The following is an 18,911-nucleotide window of genomic DNA, read 5'->3' as shown; positions in this document are numbered from 1 at the left end:
AGGGGGCCTCACATGATTCCCTAGAGCAGCGCTGTCCAAAAGAAATGCGACACAGGCCACGTGTGCAGTTTGAAGCATTCTAGGAAAGAAAGAAGGGAGAGAAGGAGGGAGGAAGGAGTGATGTAAAAAAGAAAAAAGAAAAAGGTGAAATGAACTCTAATAATAAGTTGCGTTTAACCCAGAGTGTTATTTATTTGTCCAAAATGCCACCGTTTCAACCTATGATCAGTATTTTTCACGTGATTAATCGTCTATATTACGTTCTTATTCTTGTACTCTGTCTTAGAAATTCAGTGTGTTTTACACTTACAGCCTTTCGTGGTTTAGAGACTGGCAGTTTTTGACCCCCAGACCCCCCCACCGTGTGAGATTGGGGTCAGAGGAGCACTAAGAACTTAGAAACGACCCACCGAGTTTGTTATTTCTGAACTAGATGTAACTAGATGGTTCCTCTTACTTGTCAGTTCTGTGTAGGAGATTTCCGTGAGTCTGCTTAATAAACGCCCACCACAGTCCCACAGGGTGACTCTGGTCACTATGCCCATTTTACAGATGGAAATACTGAGGCTCAGGGACACTCCACCTGCCCACAGACTCCTAGCAAGGTTAGGCTGCAGAATCAACGCTCAGGAGGGTAGGGACGCTTCCAATCAAGAGAGAGGTGTTAATGGGGGGCAAACCCTGCAGTTTGACGAAGAGAGAGCTCAGTATTACCATCTGTAAAGTGGGGCTATTGGGGCTCATGTTACCTGCCTCCAAATGAATGGGGGCAGGTTTGTGTTAATATCCTGTGAGGGTCCCACCAGACTCAAGGTTGTCTATCGAGTGGTCGAGTGCAGGGATCACTCTGGGACCAGGTTCAAATCCGTGTGACCTTAGGCAAGTCACTTCACCTCTCTGTGCCGCAGCTGCATCATCTGTAAAACGGAGCTTATCAAGTACAAACCTCGTAGGGTCACGTGAGGACTCAACGACATACCGTGGTGCCTGGCACATAGTAGGCACTGCCCTGGGGAGTGGACAGGAGCCCAGAGGCTTGTGGGAAATCACGGAGGGAGCCCTGTGTTGGTTCTTGTCCCCACAGTGAACAAAAACGCCAACCCAGACCCACTGCCAAAAAAGGAGGAAGAGAAGAAGGAGGAGGAGGAAGACGACCCTGGGGAAGACGGCCCCAAGCCCATGCCCCCCTACAGCTCTATGTTTATCCTCTCTACAACCAACCCGTGAGTATGGCCTGTGGCCAGGGCAGGGGGCCTGGGGCTCCCACTGGGGCACTCGAAGTCAAGCCAGAGGGCAGGCCCAGTGGAGGGTAATGGGGAGAGTTGCTTCCCAGATCACGATTAGTCCCATAGGGGGTGTTTGAGCAGATGAGAAACGGATGCTCTCTTCCTAAGTCCTGTAAGAGAGAAATTTCTCATAAAGTACTGATTTGGGGGGGGGGGGGAAGACCCCTCCCTGCCATCAGCTAGAAATCCTTGTCATAAATATTCAACTCTACACGGTCTGTAAGTGAGAGGCACCCCTAAGACACGGCTGCCTTGTGCAGTGCGCAACCTGTACCGTCATACCTGGTGGCCCTGGTCCCTGAGCTCTGGCTCCTAACCTCTGCTCCACAAGGATTTGGATTCTAGGCAGATGGTCTCTGAGTTCCATAGCCCTTTGTCTTGGGCATCCTTGAGGAGGAAAGATTATTTAGGGGAGAGACTTATCACATGCGTGTCACGGTGGTTGATGGAGGGTTGCGTTTTTCCGAAGGCTATTTCTTGAAACCCTGGTCCCTCAAAGTGCTTCCTGACCAAGAAAACTCACGTCACATAAATCGGGCGGTAACTGCTTTCTGTAACCTGCCTCTTGAGACTCTTGAGTCTCACTCTGCGTGCTTCCTTTTTTATTTGGTTGAAACTATCTATTTTGTTAGGGAAACACTTATGTGGCACTTAGTGCCAGGCACGGTTGTGAGTGCTTTACAAACTGGGAAAAAAAAAATTCTCATAATAACCCTATGGGATTGGTACTATGTGTGTGCCCATTTAACAGATGAAGAAACTGAGGCCCAGAGAGGTGAAGTCACCTGTCCGAGTTCATACAGCAAGCAAGTGGGAGAGCCCAAACAGACTGACGCCAGCATCCCTGTTCTTAACCACTCAGCCCTGCTGCCCTTCACACAACTTTGTGACATATTTATTAATATTATTAGCTCCACTTAAGAGGTTAAGTACTTAAGTGTTATCCTAGTACCCCATCAAAGGCTCTGATAAGGCCCGCGATGAATCATTTCAGTAGCTGATTTTTCTGGAGCCCTTACTATGTGCCAGGCATATATTAACTCTTCGGAGCCTCACATTCTTGTAAGGTAGGCACCATTATTACGGCCATTTCACAGATAGGGCACTGAGGCACAGGGGATAAGTAACTTGCCTAAGGTCACTCAATTAATTAAAGAAAGAGAGAGAGAGAGAGAGAGAGAGAGAGAAAGAAAGAAAGAAAAAGAAAGAAATCTTTTTAACCCAGAATTTCCCAATTTTGTTTGACCATAGGGTATTTTATGCACAAAAGACCCTTTCGTCTCCTGCAGAATCAAGAACAGTATTTCTTCAACTCGTCCCGGGAATCAAGATTTTCCCAGAGGGTTGTTTGGAAGTGAAAGGAACCTATCCACAGGGCCTGTGACTATCTTCCCTGGCCGAGGGCCCCCCCGCCACCTTCTTGGGGCTCCATGAACCCCCGAGAGGGCCCCCAGGGGGAAGATCTTGACACTGGGTGGGGTATAGAACCTTGGGAGTCAGAGAGCTCAGGTGGTGGCAGGTGACAGAAGGAGATTACAGGAGGAAAGGGCTTGGGAGCCCACAGTCTGAGTGGACCCCTGCACACCCACCTGTCCCCACAGCCTTCGCCGCCTGTGCCACTACATCCTGAACCTGCGCTACTTTGAGATGTGCATCCTCATGGTCATTGCCATGAGCAGCATCGCCCTGGCGGCTGAGGATCCCGTGCAGCCCAACGCACCGCGAAACAACGTGAGTCCCGCTCCGCGGGCGCCCTCCTGGCCGGGCCGTTCTGCTACGGGCCACCTTCCCCTGCGTCCTCAACGCCGCCAGCCAGGCTGGAAGGAATGTCAGGGGTACCCCTGGGCGCAGCCCTGGTCTCACCACGGCTTCCGGTGGGGCGGGGAAGCCCTGATTGGTCGCGTAAGCTCTTGGGGGCGGGACGTCCCTCGAAGAAGTGGTGACTGTGCACCTGGTGGGGGAAAGGCGGCCGAGGGCAGGAGGGGCCGGAAGTTGCTGAAATCCCGGGCAGGGGGAGCGAGGCTGGCGTTAGGTGGGGGTGCGCACCCTCTGCCTGGAACGTAGGGAGTACCCAGGCAGGGGTGCTCCACAGGTATCCCCTCGGCCGCCGGGTCTCACCCAACAGACTTCTTGGCTTTGATCTTGGCTTTGACACGAGCTTTGAAAGAAAGGACGATGCTTTTTTTTTTTTTTAATGCGTGCTTATTTTTAGGGGGAGAGAGAGAGAGAGAGCCAGTGGGGGAGGGACAGAGGGAGAGGGAGACACAGACCTCGAAGCCGGCTCCGGGCTCAGAGCACAGAGCCCGACGAGGGGCTGGAACCCACGAACCGCGAGATCGTGGCCTGAGCCGGAGTCGGACGCTTAGCCGACTGAGCCGCCCAGGAACCGTGAAAGAAAGAACTCTCTTGACGCAGAAACACTTTCAGCTGTTTGGAGAGCTGTAAGGCTCTCCTTTTAGGGGCGCAGGGTCTGCTAACGGTTCCTGATAACTGAGTGGTGGTTGTGTTCAGAGCACAAGCCCCGGCACTTGACATGTAAGCTCTCCCAGGTATCCCCATTGGACAGATGGTGAAACTGAGGCTCGGGCAGGTTCAGTGACCTGGCCGAGATCACACGGCAGAATCCCAATGCTGCCTCCCCTGTCGCTCCTTCTGCTTCCCTCAACTGTGTCCGTTTTTTGAGCACCTACTGTGCGCATGGCTCCCCTTAAGTCCTGCCCAGCAAGAATGGGCACGTGCCTGTGGTTGAGAGGGGAAAGTGAGGCACTGAGAAGCGAGGGCCTGGCAGATTCCACACCGGTGGCAGAACCTCCTTCCCCAGCTCCTTCCTGCCCCCCCCCCATCGCTGCCCCCCTGCCCGGAGCCAGGGGCACATTTTCCGCTGGGAGCCAGGCCCTGCCGCCCTCGCTAAGTAGGTTAGGAGCCTGGTGAGGCTGGCAAGCCCCATAAATCAAGCCTGCCGGACAGCAGCTTACCTTGCACTTTCCCTTCCTTTGCAGGCCTGGCAGGGCCCCTGGGGACCCGAGGGGGGAGCTGGAAGGAAATAATTAGAACACGGCTCCCGGAAGAAACGAGCACCAGGGCAGGGCTGAGGCTGCGCTCTGTTCTCTACGGCCAGCTCTCCCCACCCCCGGGGACTGCAGGGAGCCAGGTCCGGGAGGGGGTGTCCCAGGAGCGGTCAGCAACCCCCCTGCAGACTCTAGGAGGTCAGAGAAGGCTCTGTCACTGGCGGGGGTACCGCTGCGGTTCCTGGAGCTGAGGGAGCCCGGCGGGGCTCGGACCAGCCCCATGGGGCGTCTGCAAAGCCTTATCCCGGCCCCTGCCTGCTGCATCTTGCAATTGAAACTTCTCTCCTCGAAGCCCTCCCCTCTTCAAGGGCACTGTGGCCCCACACGGCCAGCTGATGCCCGGGGACCCCCTCCCCCACGGGGCAGGAAGTGAAACAAAACCACCCCCCACACCGGGCACATCTCCTCAGTGCCCCCTTTCCCTCCCTCTGAAGTCAGGGTTCACATCCCGGGACGTCCGGAGACACATTTGGGTTGTCACGACTTGGGGTGGGCAGACGGGGCACTACTGGCATCCAGAGGGGTGCTCGGCCCCCTCAGGGGCACAGGGCAGCCCCCGCGAGGGGAATGCGCCAGCCCCAAGGGTCCACACTGGATAACCCAACCCTAGCGGTAACCAGAAGGGACCACCCTTCTGGAACGAGCTTAGCTACTCTAGTTTTCCCACCGGCTTGGGCACCCTTAGGCGCTAGAGTTGGGTGTTGTTGCTCATTTCTGACATGAAAACAGATGGAATAATTCTGTGCCTCTCTTCTGTCACCCAACCTCGTGCCCCCCCACCCCCTCCCCCGCTCCCCAGGCTTGTCAACCTTGGGGCCTGGAGACTCCTTTGGCCGACCTGGTGGGTATGACGCAGAGGCTCTCTGGGACTTTGATCTGCGTTTCCCTGGGATAAATGAGCCCGAGCACCTGCTTGGAGTAAACCGAGCCACAGGAAATTGTCATTTGCATAGGGCAAAGGATCGGCACATCCGAGACAGTCAAACCTGATTTATTGGTCTCTCGGTTTCCTTGATTTCCTCTTGTCCGACTTAATTCGGTTCTCCAGAATTTTTTTTTTTGATAAGATTTTATTTCTGAGTAATCTCCACACGCAGCGTGGGAGCTCGAACTCACAACCCCTCAGTTCTCCAGAAGTTGATTCCCCTGACCACCTGGCCTGCCCCTCCCCCACTCCCCTCATTCCTTTTTTCCTCTCTGCTTTTCTTTTCTTGTTTTAATTTTTTTTAATGTTTATTTATTTTTGAAGGAGAGAGAGACAGAACGCGAGTGGGGGAGGGACAGAGAGAGAGGGAGACACAGGCTCCAAAGCAGGCTCCGGGCTCCGAGCTGTCAGCACAGAGCCTGACCTAGGGCTCGAACTCACGAACCGTGAGATGGTGACCTGAGCCGAAGTCGGACGCTTAACTGACTGAGCCACCCAGGCACCCCCTCTCTGCTTTCCATTCATTGCTTTATTTAGCAATTAATGAGCAAATAGTATGTGCCACGCAGAGAGCTAAACGTCAAGGATTGACAGGGTAGGAGATGGTTCCCAGCTCACAGAGCGCCAGGCCTCTGGCCCTGCTGAGCCCTCTGCCCGGTGCACCTGAACTGCTCTCTCTGCACCCAGATCCTTCCAGCCCCTTGCACCTGCCACCCCCCCATCTCAGGGAGCCAGCCATCCTGGCCACTCTGGGCCCTGATGGCCCTTCAAGCCCCACGCGTAACGGGAACGTGAGGTGTGACCACACAGATCCCCAGGACCCTTCCAGCTACCCATGCATTCATTCCGCAAACATTTCTTGAGTGCCAACTGTATGCTTGAGCCTGTGTTATGAGCTGGAGACACTACAGGCATAGCCAAACGTCCCTGGCCGCGTGGGGCTGACCTCAGGTCAGGAACGTGGACGATGAGGTTACTGATGACTATAACAAATTACAACGAATCGTTCGCAGGGGTGGGTGGTTGGTCTGGTGAGGAAAACTGCGAGCGCCAGGAAGTAGGACTTTAAACAGGCAGTAGGGGAAGGCTTCGCCGAGCAAGTGAGAGTTGAGCCAAGCCTTAAAGAGGGAATCAGGCAGGACATGGGGAAGAGCATTCCAGGCAGAGGTAGCCACCTGTACAAAGGCCCTGCGGTGAAGACGCCCAGAGTGACGGGTGTAGAGTGAACAAGGGACGGTGAGTGGAGGTGAAGGCATAGAGGTGACCGGGCAGGTCGTTCGGGGCCTCGGGGGCCACCAGGAGGACTTTGGCTCTTACCTCAAGTGAGATCGGAGCCGTAGAGGATTCTAGGGCAGAGAAGGACCCTAACCGGAGTGCGGTGCTCACGGGCGCCCTCTGGTGGTGGTGCTCAGTAAATATCAGCCCTTCCAACGTGCACTTGCTGTGTCAGCATAACCACATCCTCCTGCCAAGGCCACACCAGAGCCGTGCTATGGCATGGCCTGGAGAGGGGCCAGGCTGCAGGCGGTCGCTCAGCCAGGCGGAGACCACCCAGCTCTGGCCCCTCACGAGGGAGTGGGGGGAGGGAGGGGTGCGGGGAGAATCCCCCCACCATGGTGAAGATGTGGCCGCAGATCTGCTGGGGGAGACCACGGTGGTGAGTTTGACCCCCCCCCCCCCAAAGTGTCTGGCTTAGAAGGCCGGTCATGTTTAGGACTTCTCACCTCGGAGACCCAGCAGGTCAAGGGCGTGGGGAGGTCAGACCGGTCGCCAGCAGAGTTGCAGTCCTCCCTGAACGTCCCTAAGATCACCTTTCCTTTATATTGAGCTTTGGGCAAATTTAAAAAAAAAAAAAAAAAGGCGCCCTTCCCGTGGGTAAGCAAACCACCCTGAGTGGTTTCGTTAGGACTTTTCTGCCATCTGCTGGACAGTTTCATACACAACGTACTAATCTGCACTATGAGACGGGGTGGGAGGGGCCGTTGTACAGTGCCCACCCTGCCCAACTGTATGTGGCAGCCGTGTTTCCCCCTCTGCTTGGAGAGTCTGTTCCTTGGGGACTCTGCTGGAGCAAGCCAGTGATCTGCTGCCCCTTTGCTTTGATCCCCTACAGGTGCTACGGTATTTTGACTACGTTTTTACAGGCGTCTTTACCTTTGAGATGGTGATCAAGGTGAGTGCTGAGAGAGCCAAGATCCAAGGGAAACTTCACTCTCAAGAATGCCACCCTGGCGCAGGTGGCTTCCCCAGGGGGATTAGAAACGCTTGGTGTGTTGGAGCAGCGGTGAGAACTGGAAGGAGTGAGTGAGGAGAGTGGAGAACCCAGGGCGGAGAGATGAGAGCAGGGAGGTGACAGGGACAGATCCGGCGGGGCCTTGTGGGCCACGGGGAGAACTTTGGCTTTTAGCCCAAGTGAGGTGGGAGCCATGGAGGGCTCTGGGCAGAGGAGGAACTTGACTCCTGCCCATGCCAGGGGCACCCTCTGGCCTCGCTGGGGAGGATGCGCTTGAGGGAGGGGCGGAGCGGGTGGGAGCTGAGAGAGCTAGGAGCAGGCGATTGTACTGGGCCGGGCAGAGGGTGGTGGGGGGCAGGCCAGGGTGGTGGAGAAGGTGGGCAGGTTCTTGGCAGGCTTCCTGGTGAATTCCACGTGGGGGAACGAGACAAAGAGGAGTGAAGGGGAGGCATCGAGGTTTGGACCTGAGAACCAGCAGGCTAGAACTGCCCTTCGTGAGATGGGGAGGTCCACTGGGCTCCCCTCCGCGTGTCCCCTCCTGGTGCCCTTCCCCCAGAGACTGGAAGGGTGGGGACTGCTCCCCCAAGTGGGACGAGGGACCCGAGCACCGTCTCTTCTCACCCCTAGATGATCGACCTGGGGCTCGTCCTGCACCAGGGTGCCTACTTCCGCGACCTCTGGAACATTCTCGACTTCATAGTGGTCAGTGGGGCCCTGGTGGCCTTTGCCTTCACGTAAGTCTCCTCCTGAGGTTTCCACTTGCCTCTCTGCGCCCCGCCCCCGGCCAGGGGCTGCCCGTTGGACCAGGGAACGTGTTCTCAGGGCGTAGAGACGGGAGAGTGGGCTCTGGGAGGTGGGGGGCGGGGGGGACATCCGCATGCTACGCCAGGAAGAGCTTCGACTGGCTTTTGCATGACGTCCCCTGTGGAGGAAGGAAGAGAAGGGACCCCACCTTCTACCTCCTCGCGCAGCCACGTCACTGGCCCCTCGCTCGCTGCTTTCAGTAGAATAGCCCCGCCGGGACATTTCATCTTCCCTCTGCTCTACAAGCTCCACCCCAACCGCTGTCTCTTTGAGACCCCCTAAAAAGAAAATCAGGAAACGAATGTGCATGAGAATTCGGACCCCCCCCCCAACCCTGTGTCTGCAGGCTCAATAGTTGTGGACCTGGTGACTCCCCTTGTGTGTCCTTCACGTGTCCCGGCAGGTCCTAAGACTCTCTGCCCTCTGAAAGGCCATGCATCGTTGTGCAACTCCGAGATGGCCCCTGGGTCCTGGGTAGCCATCCCAGAATGGCACCCAAGGGCCGGGCAGCCATTCTCTCCAAGATGGCACCCAAATTGTGGGGACCCATTCCAAGATGGCTCCTGAGCTCTGGGAAGCATTTCAAGGTGGTACCCAAGGGCTGAGCACCCGCGAGGTCTTAGGGCCCCGAGAGCGAACTCGGCAGTGCGTGCCTTAAGTTCTAGACATTTGGGGCAGGTTGAGGAGACCTAGCCGGCCCTTCACCCCCAAGTCTTCTTGGCAGACCCTGTGTGTGCCCACCGCAGTGGGTCAGTCCCAGAAAGGAAAGTCTCAGAGGGGTTCCCACCCGCCTCACCCCCACAGTGAGAAATCAGAGGCTTCCCTCGTGCCTCTGCTCCCTCGCGTCCTTCTCTCGGGGTCCTTGAATGGCCCCCCAACCCAATAGTGAAGACTCCGTTTGTCAGGAGGCCAGAGCGGTGGCTCCTTTCCAATTTAAGGACCAAAGCGGGCCACGCTCGGATTCTCCCCTGGGGACACAATACGGTCAAGTTGTGTCAGAACAGCAAGAAAGTTCCAGGGTTCCGGATGGCTCCAAGCCTCTGGAGCCCTACGACGAGGGTCCCGGGGCTGATTGTATTTCTGACTCTGGCCAGACTTCCCACCCCCTTTCCCCTTTTCCTTCTACTCTCTTTTCCTCTTTCTAGGTTTGCTCGTCTTCCACCTCGTCTCCTTTCTCTCTCCTTCTTCCTCACTCCCTCCGCCTCCCCCCCCCCTTTTTTAAATGATTATTTCAGTATTAGAGCAGTCGAAGAGATTTTGTAAAAATCCAAAGTGTGGCTACGTTATTAAAACGGTCAACACTTTTAAAAAGTGAAATAAGTAAAATGCACAGCGAATGAGGGGAGAAAGATGGCCACAAATAAGACAGGGAATCGATGGCCTTCATATGTAAAAAGCAGTTACAAATCACTAAGAAACCTGAAACTCAGTAGATAAGTGGGCAAGGGAAGGGATATAAACAGAAATTTTGCAGAATGCTGACAACTAGTGAAAATGAAGAAAATTTCGCCTCCTTGGAATTTGGAGAAATATAAAATACAAACGATACAATTTTTTTCCTATCAAGATAGCACCAGTTTTCTTCAAAAAAAAGATTTTTAGGGGCTCCTGGGTGGCTCAGTCGGTTAAGCGTCCGACTTCAGCTCAGGTCATGATCTCGCGGTCCGTGAGTTCGAGCCCCGCGTCAGGCTCCGTGCTGACAGCTCAGAGCCTGGAGCCTGCTTCGGATTCTGTGTCCCCCCCCCCCCCACCCTCTCTGGCCCTCCCGCACTCGTGCTCTGTCTCACTCTCTCAAAAATAAATGTTAAAAAAAATTTTTATTTTAAAGATCTTTGAAGTATATATGAGAAGGTAACGAAATACAGTCGTCCCTCCCTGTGTCAGCTGTTTGAGCGATTCCTCCAAGGTGGCTGGAGGGCCCCACACTAGGTCCAGGGAAAATTTCAACTCAGAAGAGCCAAAACGTCTTACCTCCCTCAGGCTAGAATGAATCTGCCCCCCCCCCCCCCCCCCCGCCGAGATAACCTACCTGTGTCTCCACCACTGTCTGTCTCTGTTTTCTGTCTCGGATCCCCTGCCCTGCCCTGCTTCTGTGTCTTTCTTCCCCTTTCCCCTTTTTCCTCTTCCTTCTGACTTGCCTCCCTGGCTCTTTCCCCTTCCGTTTCTCTCCCTCCCTCCCTCCCTCTTTCTGTGTGCCTCTCTCCTTCCCCCCCCCATTTTCTCTTCTCTGTTTATCACTTTCTGTGTCTCTCTGTTTCTCTTTGCCCACCCAGCCCATTCAGCATGTGTCATGTGTCTCCTCTGTCCTTCTGTCTCGTTCATATTCTCTCTCTCCCTCCCTGTCCCTCTGTCTCTCCCTCTCACTCTCTCTCCCCCTCCCCGGGCCCTGGCCCTTATCTTCCGGTGACGTGGGCCTGACCATCCACGTAACCTGGGCTGTGTGGCCTGGAGAAGGCGGACCCTTCGCCATACGCTCGGGCATCAGGAGACCCGATCCCCACTATACTCGGAGCAGCGGTGGTCTTTGTGACAAGGGAGGGCAAGTTTGGGCGGGTGCCTCTTCCATACTTCCTCGAGCCCTCCAGGATGAGGTCTTTCCAACAGTCCCCAAGTCTCCTAGGGCTCAGGAGGTGGCGGGGACAGGGACAGGGGTGAGCACCTGTCGGCCACATCCCCCTGCCCACACACAACCACCGCTTGGCCAGCTGTGCCCTGGGTGGTGAATTTTGCCCTCCGCGGCCACCACTGGGTGTAGCACAGAAAAAGTGGCGACTGACGCGTCAGCTCACCCTTGACCTTGGCGCTTTCCTCCCAGACCTCTGTCCGCAGCAAATGCTTCAGTGCTGAAGGAGCCTCCCCCTCCCTACCCCCCCCTTCCCCCGCCCCACCTCCACCCCCCAGTTTGGCCTCACAGTTTGGGGAAGGGGTAGCCTCCGAAAGACCGGGGGCTTTCAACCATAGGACGGACTTTGGCCATAAAGAGCTGGTAATTCACAATATGCTGTTTCTAGGATCCCCGAAGCTACAATTAGTCTCTGCAGTCTGCAAAATCAAAATTATTTTTTCCACCAAAAATCAATCCGCAGAGTGGATTCTTTGTGTTGCAAAAGAATCTGCTGGAGGGAGCTGATTTTTGTTTTGAATTTTCATTTTAAATATGAAGTTATCCAAGGGCATTCGAAACGAGCCTCCAACTCACAGAAATCTGGCAGCACGTTTGTAGCGAATCTTTTCAGCTGCTTCTGCGAAGTTGCTTCAGGCACAAAGCCAGCCAGCCCGTGACCTTGAAAAATCCCTGTTTTGAATGTTTGGCTTCTTGTTTTGGGTTTTGGTGTTTTTTTTAATCCCTATGCAAGGAAAAGGTCCAGACTGGGATTTAAGGGCATCCTATGAGCCTCGATGGGCTCGCAGATCTCACAGGAGCTGGGGGATGTGAGATTTTGCCAGTGGGATCCTGACAAGGGCCGGCAACTCTCGCGGGGTTTTGGAAGAGCTGACCGTCACAGGAGCACCTGTCTATGGTGGCCATAGGGGTGGGAGAGGCGGACCCTCGGGCCCCCTGCCACACCCTTGCGGCAGACACTCCATCGGGTGCCGCCATCTCTCTTTCAAGGCAGGGCTGCAGGCCTGGTGCAACTGGCCAAGCACCTTGATCAAGCCGCTCCTGCATGCCCGGGGCTAATCCGCCAAAAAGCCAGACAAGGAGCCCCCAGGCTGCTGCTTTCCTCCCCGGAAACGTTTCAGAATCCTCCTCCTGGCTGCAGGGTTCTGGCCTCTTGCCTGAGAAAGTCCCTGTAAGGACTTTGCTTATGGCCTTTCCTTGTTACTACATGGATGTCAACGTTGGCAGACGTGGGGGTCTTAGCCTGAGTGCCCAACCCCAGAGTCCTCTGCTTCCCTTTCTCCCTGGTCCTTTACCTCAGTTTATCTGCCCTGTGCCATCTCCTCAGAGACAGGGCTGAGAACCCCAAACAGGTGTTAGAGTAGTCTCATTGCTTTAGAAAGAGGTTCCTGGAAGCCTGTCCGCTTTGTGTCCAGTGTGCAGGTCCCTTAGCCTGCTCCGTGCCTCGGTTTCCCCATAAAATAGAAAACCCCTCACCACCGCCTCCTGTGGGAAGCTGTCTCGTGATCCCCATTCTGCAGATGAGGAAATTGAGGCCCAGAGGGCGTGTGAAGGGAAGCGAGTCTGGCAGGATGGCTGCTGTGGGCCTCGGCTGTCAGACTCAGGGCTGCTGCCCGCGTCCCAGCCCTGAACCTGGAAGCTTCCACCAGTGAGCCGGATGGCACCTGACGGCCTAGCCAGCCTGGGTTCCTCGAGAGTCGGGGGAAGGGGACACGAGCCTGCTCGGCCTTTTGGGGTGGAGGCAAGGATTCTGCCTCAGCGCTGTGATTGTGGCCCCGTCTCGGATGTGGGAGAACGATCCCTGTGGTCCTCCAAGGGATGTGTCGAAGCTGTGCTGACGGTCTCCACCCCTCCTGCATCTCACCCAGATCTGTGTGTGTGTGTGTGTGTGTGTGTGTGTGTGTCCTGCTCCTTCTACAGACTGCGTGCCGTGTCCACGTGACCGCCATTAACACAGCATCTCATGAGCCATCACACATGATATCATGCTCTGTGCCCATGCGTCGGGGCGGCCACCTGACACTTCTCAGCAGCTGGCGGATCACGATCCTGCCCTCACTGCCAAGAGTCCATCTGGCGCCGCCCCTCCTCCCTCAGGGCAGGCCGGCACCGCTGGCCGAGCGCCTTGATCAAGCCACTCCTGCATGCTCGGCAGCCAAACTGCCGGGAAGCCAAAGGAGGAGCCCTCAGGCTGCCACCTTTCTTATCCTACCCTCAAAACAGCCCCTGCACCGAAGGCATTATTTTTCTTGCGTGCGCTAAAACGGAGAGAAGATTTGAGCCCGAGATACACGAACCGGGGCTTGAATCTCGCTGGGTGACCTTGGGCAGGTCGCTCCCCCGCTCTGGGCCTCAGCTTCCTCATCTGGAAAACAGACATAACGGTGCCACCTTCCCACAGGCACGGGGACCTTCGGAAGACTCCCAGGTCACACCCGAAGTCAGCGGGTGAGGCAGGAGTCACCGTCCTTGAAAGATCTGTCAGCCGTCCACGAAGGAGAAGTGACACGATTCCACGTCCGCAGCGATTCCTAGATACGCTGGGCTTTGAGAACCCCTGAGATAGAATAAGAAGGGGGGCGGGGGAGGAAAAACCCCATCGGGAATATTCGTAGGCATTTAAGCCGTTCCGTTGTTAGAAACACCACCAAGTTCGAGAGGGGCAGCGGGAGGGGGATCCCGGACAGTGCTCGCCCGGCGGCAAGGCTTCCATTCGCTGACGCGGTCGGCTCTCTCGGCCTCGACCTCCCGCCATGGTCGGAGGGTCCTACCGAGGCCGAGCCTGAGGCCAGAGAGGAGTTGTGCGAAGGTGGCTTCGTCTAGGCTCGCGTTTTCTCGGGACTCCTGAGAGCAGGCTCTAACCACAGCCCGCATCGGAACCCTCCACTGACCTCCCTGTCCCTCGTCACGTAGGGGGTCCAGGCAAGGCCGTGGCTGTTGCGTGTCAAGCACCAGAATCCCCCAGGTCTGTTTTGCAGATGAGGACGGTCCTTAGAGGCAGAGCTGGGGTCCAAACCCTGGTGCTCCCGACTCCAAAGCTCCCAACTGGCAAGCCATTCTAAAACCTCCCAGCCCCGGGACCTCTGGAGGAAAGGGCTTTCTTTCTCCAGCTCTTGGCAGTGACCTTCAGGGGCGCATTCGCCTTCGGCAGTTGACGACTCTCTGGCTGTCCAGCTACTTGGAAATTTGGCTTTCTCGGTGCGGTTGGGCAGTGCTGGGAGCCTGCCGAGGGCAGGGGACCGAACAGGGGCTTCCAGATGGAAGGATGGACGTCGGTCAGAGCCGCAAGCCTGGGGCTGCCGCCCCCGCCCCAACCCAGTGCCCGGGTGGGGCAGGGGGCGCTCAGGGGCGCGTGCGTGTATGTGTGTGCTCTGTGTTCTCTCTTCTGAGGCCGCTTACGATCTGTCTCTCCCACCAACGCCACCTCACCAGGAGCAGTACACGGTAAAGTTCTCTCTCTGTCTCTCTCTCTCTCTCTGTCTCTCTCTCTCTCATTTCGTCTCTCGTTCTCCGTGCTCTGGTGCAGCCACGTTGGTTCTGGGCCTCTTTCCATGGCCTCGTGTCCTTGCTGCTGTCCTGTTTTTTGCAGTGACCAGAGCCCCCCCCTCGGTCTCTCCCCAGGGAGGGGAGCCCTCAGGGGTCTTGGCAACTGCTTCCCATTGCAACGCACCATTAGTCTGGTTCTTGGCAGAGATTAGAAGGGACGTGAGGGAGGGGGGGCCTCCCCAGGGGCTCCCTTCAGCAAGGCAGACAAGCACGGAGAGGTGACTCCCGAAGGACTAAGCATGTCCAGACCCCGAGATGGGAGAAGGGTGGGAGAAGGGAGAAAGAACATCCACACTCTCAGCAAAGTGGTTCAAAACGCGGGTGGTTTTCTGTGAGAACGCCTTGATCAAGCCACTCCTGCATATGCTCAGGAGCCAACCCGCCAGGAACACTCCTCAGTGCCTCCGTAAACAAGATTGCCTCTCAGCCTGGCCAGAGGGCACACAGCGCCTTCTGGGAGAGAGGGCCCCCTGATGGCCGGGGAGTCACTTTCCGAGGAGTGGATCTGCCCACGGGGGTCCTGCTTCCAAATGTCAGGCCTTCGGCACTTCAGGATTTTAGCCGGTCCCGCTTACGACCTAGATGCCCCCTTGCTTGATGTTTTAGTACGGAGACTTCCGCTCTCCCCAAAGCAAAAGGCCTGAAAGACACTTGGGGAAGAAATAGCCGTTTCCCCGTGCGATCCAAATTGTGTCCCTGTCCTGCTTCAGATCATCTCAGTGGCTCTCTTGACGTGCATCTCGTATTTCAGGGGCACGGCCTTGAGATAACGGTGACTTTGGGTTTCACAAGGGAAAAACATGTTCCAGCTGAATCCTGGAGCACGGCTGTGCCCCGCAGGGTTAAGTCCAGCTCCCGCTCTTTATTCCCTGAAAAATGAAGAGAAAAGAGATCTTTAAAAAAGGGGGGTGGGGGGGTTTGTATCCAGATACACCACGGGAGGGGTCTCTGGGAGTTTTACACCTGACCCACGAGGTAACTCTGGGGAGATGTTCGCTAGGAGACCCTCAAAGAACTCTCATCTGGATCCGTTCACGTGTGTCCTGAGATCACACGCCAGGCACACGGCGGGAGCTGGGACAAGAACCAAGATCAAAGGGAAAATGAACCGTAGAAGAATAGGTCACAGTTTAAGCCTTTGAGAAGTTCTCTCTCTAAAGCCAGAAGCCAAAGACGAAGCAAAGATGATTCTGAAACAGCAGTAGGGTCTGGTAGCACCGCAGGCAATCAGGGGAGGCTGTCGGATAAAGGGGCCACTTAACTTGGCTGCGAAGGCCACATAGTCCTGGGAACGGGCAGGTGGCAGAAGGACATTTCTAGCAGCAGGGACAGTAGGTGCAAAAACAAACAGAGGCAAAGAGTCTGGCTGGGGCTTGGGGTGTGTAGCAGTCGATGGGAATGCAAAGGCAAGGTAAGTTGGGCTAGGTTTTGAAGAGCCTTGAATGTCGAGCCAAAAGCTTGCAGTTCTAGGCATTCAGATTTCTCCAGAAGGATTCTGAGAAGGAGAGTGACATGGTCATTGGCTTTGAACCACTGTGTGCGGAAAAGGTGGAAGGAGAGGGAGACAGGGAGCGGGTGGGGGGGGGGGAGCTGGGAAATGGGTAGTGGGACGCCAGCACAAGACGATGGCCAGGGACGATGATGGAGAGGTCAGGAGGGTAACCCACGGGGGATGGAGGACAGAAAGCTGAACAGGACCCGGGTTTCTGGCTTGGGCGACTGGCGGGTGGTGAGTTCTATTAACCGCAGGCCTCTGATGGCCGCACCCGATGCCCTCCTTTTGGGGGACCTGAATCATGGTTGGCTAAGGGTATCACGGCCTCTGCAGGGGCTGTACGGCGAGGGCCCCGGTCCAGTAGACCCTGCACTGAACCCCGTAGAAAAGATGGGTTAAGAGACCCTGGAAGAATGAGGCCTGAGACCCTGGCAGAGGTTCAACATCAGCCTCTGACGTCCCGGTTCTTTGCTTTCGCGCGGGCTCAGGGAATATCGAGGGAGGGCCACGTTAACTCGTTCCTGGATCCTTTGGGAGGGGAGGCAGGGAATCCCGCTCTCCAGCACCAATGAGAGCCCACAGGTGCCACCAGCCGCCCCATGCTGGGTCTGAGGGCCACCCCATGCAGTTACACAGGCCCAGCCAAGTGGTGGAGGGCCCTTAACAAGTCCTGAGACCAGGACCACAGAAGGCCGTCTGCTGGCTCCCTCTTGAGCCCAAACACAGCAGGGGTGCTCACCACTCTTCCCCAGCAAGGGCAGGCCGGTGCCAGGCTCACCCCAGACTCCTGGGCCTGAGGGGGCAGGGTCACGTGGAGTTGTGGGCCACCCCCCACCCAGACTGACTTCTGCTCCCTCTTTTCCCCTCTCCGTACCCTAACGTCCCTCCACAGTGGCAACAGCAAAGGAAAGGACATCAACACAATTAAGTCCCTCCGAGTCCTCCGGGTGCTACGACCTCTTAAAACCATCAAGCGGTTGCCAAAGCTCAAGGTGAGATTGGGGCAGGTGGGAGGCCCGTCAGGGTTGCTGCCGTGTACAGTTGGGCAGGTTGAGCACTGCTCAAGGACACAGACACTGAAAGGGGTGCTGGTAACATCACATCCATCGTAGATGGATGTATTTATTACTACAGCTTTCCAGCAGACGGCAGTAAAGTGCGTTGACCTGACAGAATCTGTGTATTATGACAATTTTCCATTAGATGAAGCGTCTGGAGGTCAGGATCCCCTTTCCGAATTCCCAAGAAGCTGTCGTATGGATAACAGTCGGGCACAACCCTAATGTGGGAAGCAAGAAACTAGGTTTCTGGTCCCACGTAGCTTTTGACTTTTCACCTACCAGTTCTAGGTTCGAGTATCTCCTGTTCCTCAACAGTGTGAACCAGTATTTCCCAGAGCTTGTCATGCAGGAGAAGAGAAAAGGAAATGAAACCTAGTCATTCAAACGCATCTTTCCAATTGGTGTTCCACCTGAGGGCCACCTGTATCCTCTCTTCATGTTTGTTTCATCGATCACTTTTTTTAAATTTAAGTGAACGTATTTTAAAAAGAAATTCCGCGTCAAGGTTCTCAAGCGGGAAGAGCAGAAAGAACCCAACAGAAGATAAAGCTAAAAGCTTTAAAGATAAAGCTATCTTGTCTTCCCAAAAGACAAGATACTGTTCTTAAAATCTAGCCTAAGAGGGGTGCCTGGGTGGCTCAGTCGGTTAAGCATCCGACTCTTGATCTCAGCTCAGGTCACACATGATCTCGCGGTTCGTGGCACTGAGCCCCGCATCAGGCTCTGCGCTGACCTTGTGGAGCCTGCTCGGGATTCTTTCTCTGTCCCTCTCTCTGCCCCTCCCCCGCTCTCACTCTGTCTCTCTCCCTCTGAAAAATAATATTTAATTAGTTAATCAAATTAGATAAAACATAAATAAATAAAAGCCCCCAGGAAAGCTATGCACGCTCTCCCTTGGGGAAAGCTGCCGAAGCCAGCCTGTAGTTCCAGTAGGTTCGAGGACCCTTGTCCGCTTGGGGTTAGGACCCGCTGCGGTTAGAAGCAGAACGGGGTGGGAGACATTCCGGGCCTGGACCCCTGCCTTCTTAGGCAGATGGTGAGAGGGTTCCAGGTCACCCAGGGCAGGATCTCCGGGGCACGTGAAGTCGGCTCTCACCGGCAGAGCGCCCCCTACTGCTCAGCGGTCCAAAGGGCGTGAGAGCGCAGCTCCAGGGGGTGGGAAAAGGGGCCACGAGTGAAGCAGGGACACAGAATTAACAGGAAATTCCTTGTCTGCCCGTTCCTCCTGCCCTGAAGAGCTGTGAGCTTGTCTTAGGCTCAGAGAAGCGCCCCGTTTCCCGGGAGTTGAAAACGGCGGGGGCGGGGATTTGATGCACGGAAAGCCAGGACTGAGTGCAGCCCCAGCACCTACCTCCCAGAGCCGCGGGGCCTTAACCGCGTGACTTGGCGTGAGGCCTGGTCGGTGAAATGGAACGATCGTGGGCTGCTGGAGGCAACTGACCGGGCAGGCCCCCAGCCCCTCACGCGCTCTCTCCCCTCCACCCACCCCCCCCCCCCAGGCCGTGTTCGACTGCGTGGTGAACTCGCTCAAGAACGTCTTCAACATCCTCATCGTCTACATGCTGTTCATGTTCATCTTCGCCGTGGTGGCCGTGCAGCTGTTCAAGGGGAAGTTCTTCCACTGCACCGACGAATCCAAGGAGTTTGAGAAAGACTGTCGGTGGGTCTCCGCTCTCCTCGGTGCCCCCACCGAGGGGCTGGCGGGAGCGGGGGGGGGGGGGGGGGGCCGGAAGCACGAGCCACCGGGCTTGGCGACTGGAGTGTTGGGCTCCGGAAGTGAGCCAGGGGCCGCCCGCTGGGGTCTGGAGTAGGGAGGACAAGCGTCGGGGTTGGAGCTCTAGGTAGGATGCGCCCTAAGCTGGCTGCTTAA

At 56.0% G+C, this 18,911-nt stretch overlaps 1 protein-coding gene across 4 annotated transcripts in view; it reads left to right on the top strand.

Moving 5' to 3' along the window:
* CACNA1A (calcium voltage-gated channel subunit alpha1 A) overlaps positions 1–18,911 on the top strand; it is a 212,854-nt gene that overhangs the window by 148,574 nt on the left and 45,369 nt on the right. For all 4 annotated transcript variants that reach the window (XM_030301780.2, XM_030301792.2, XM_030301763.2 and 1 more), the window contains 6 exons: positions 1,085–1,223; positions 2,888–3,017; positions 7,393–7,452; positions 8,140–8,246; positions 16,873–16,972; positions 18,541–18,701. In XM_030301780.2, the coding sequence (XP_030157640.1) occupies positions 1,085–1,223; positions 2,888–3,017; positions 7,393–7,452; positions 8,140–8,246; positions 16,873–16,972; positions 18,541–18,701 (697 nt within the window). The remainder of the gene's footprint in view (positions 1–1,084; positions 1,224–2,887; positions 3,018–7,392; positions 7,453–8,139; positions 8,247–16,872; positions 16,973–18,540; positions 18,702–18,911) is intronic.

Source organism: Lynx canadensis, chromosome A2 (assembly GCF_007474595.2).
Source record: "Lynx canadensis isolate LIC74 chromosome A2, mLynCan4.pri.v2, whole genome shotgun sequence".
NCBI classification, from domain to species: Eukaryota; Metazoa; Chordata; class Mammalia; order Carnivora; family Felidae; genus Lynx; species Lynx canadensis.
The sequence above is the reverse complement of the archived record's forward strand: the minus strand, read 5'-3'. Positions and strand labels throughout refer to the sequence as shown.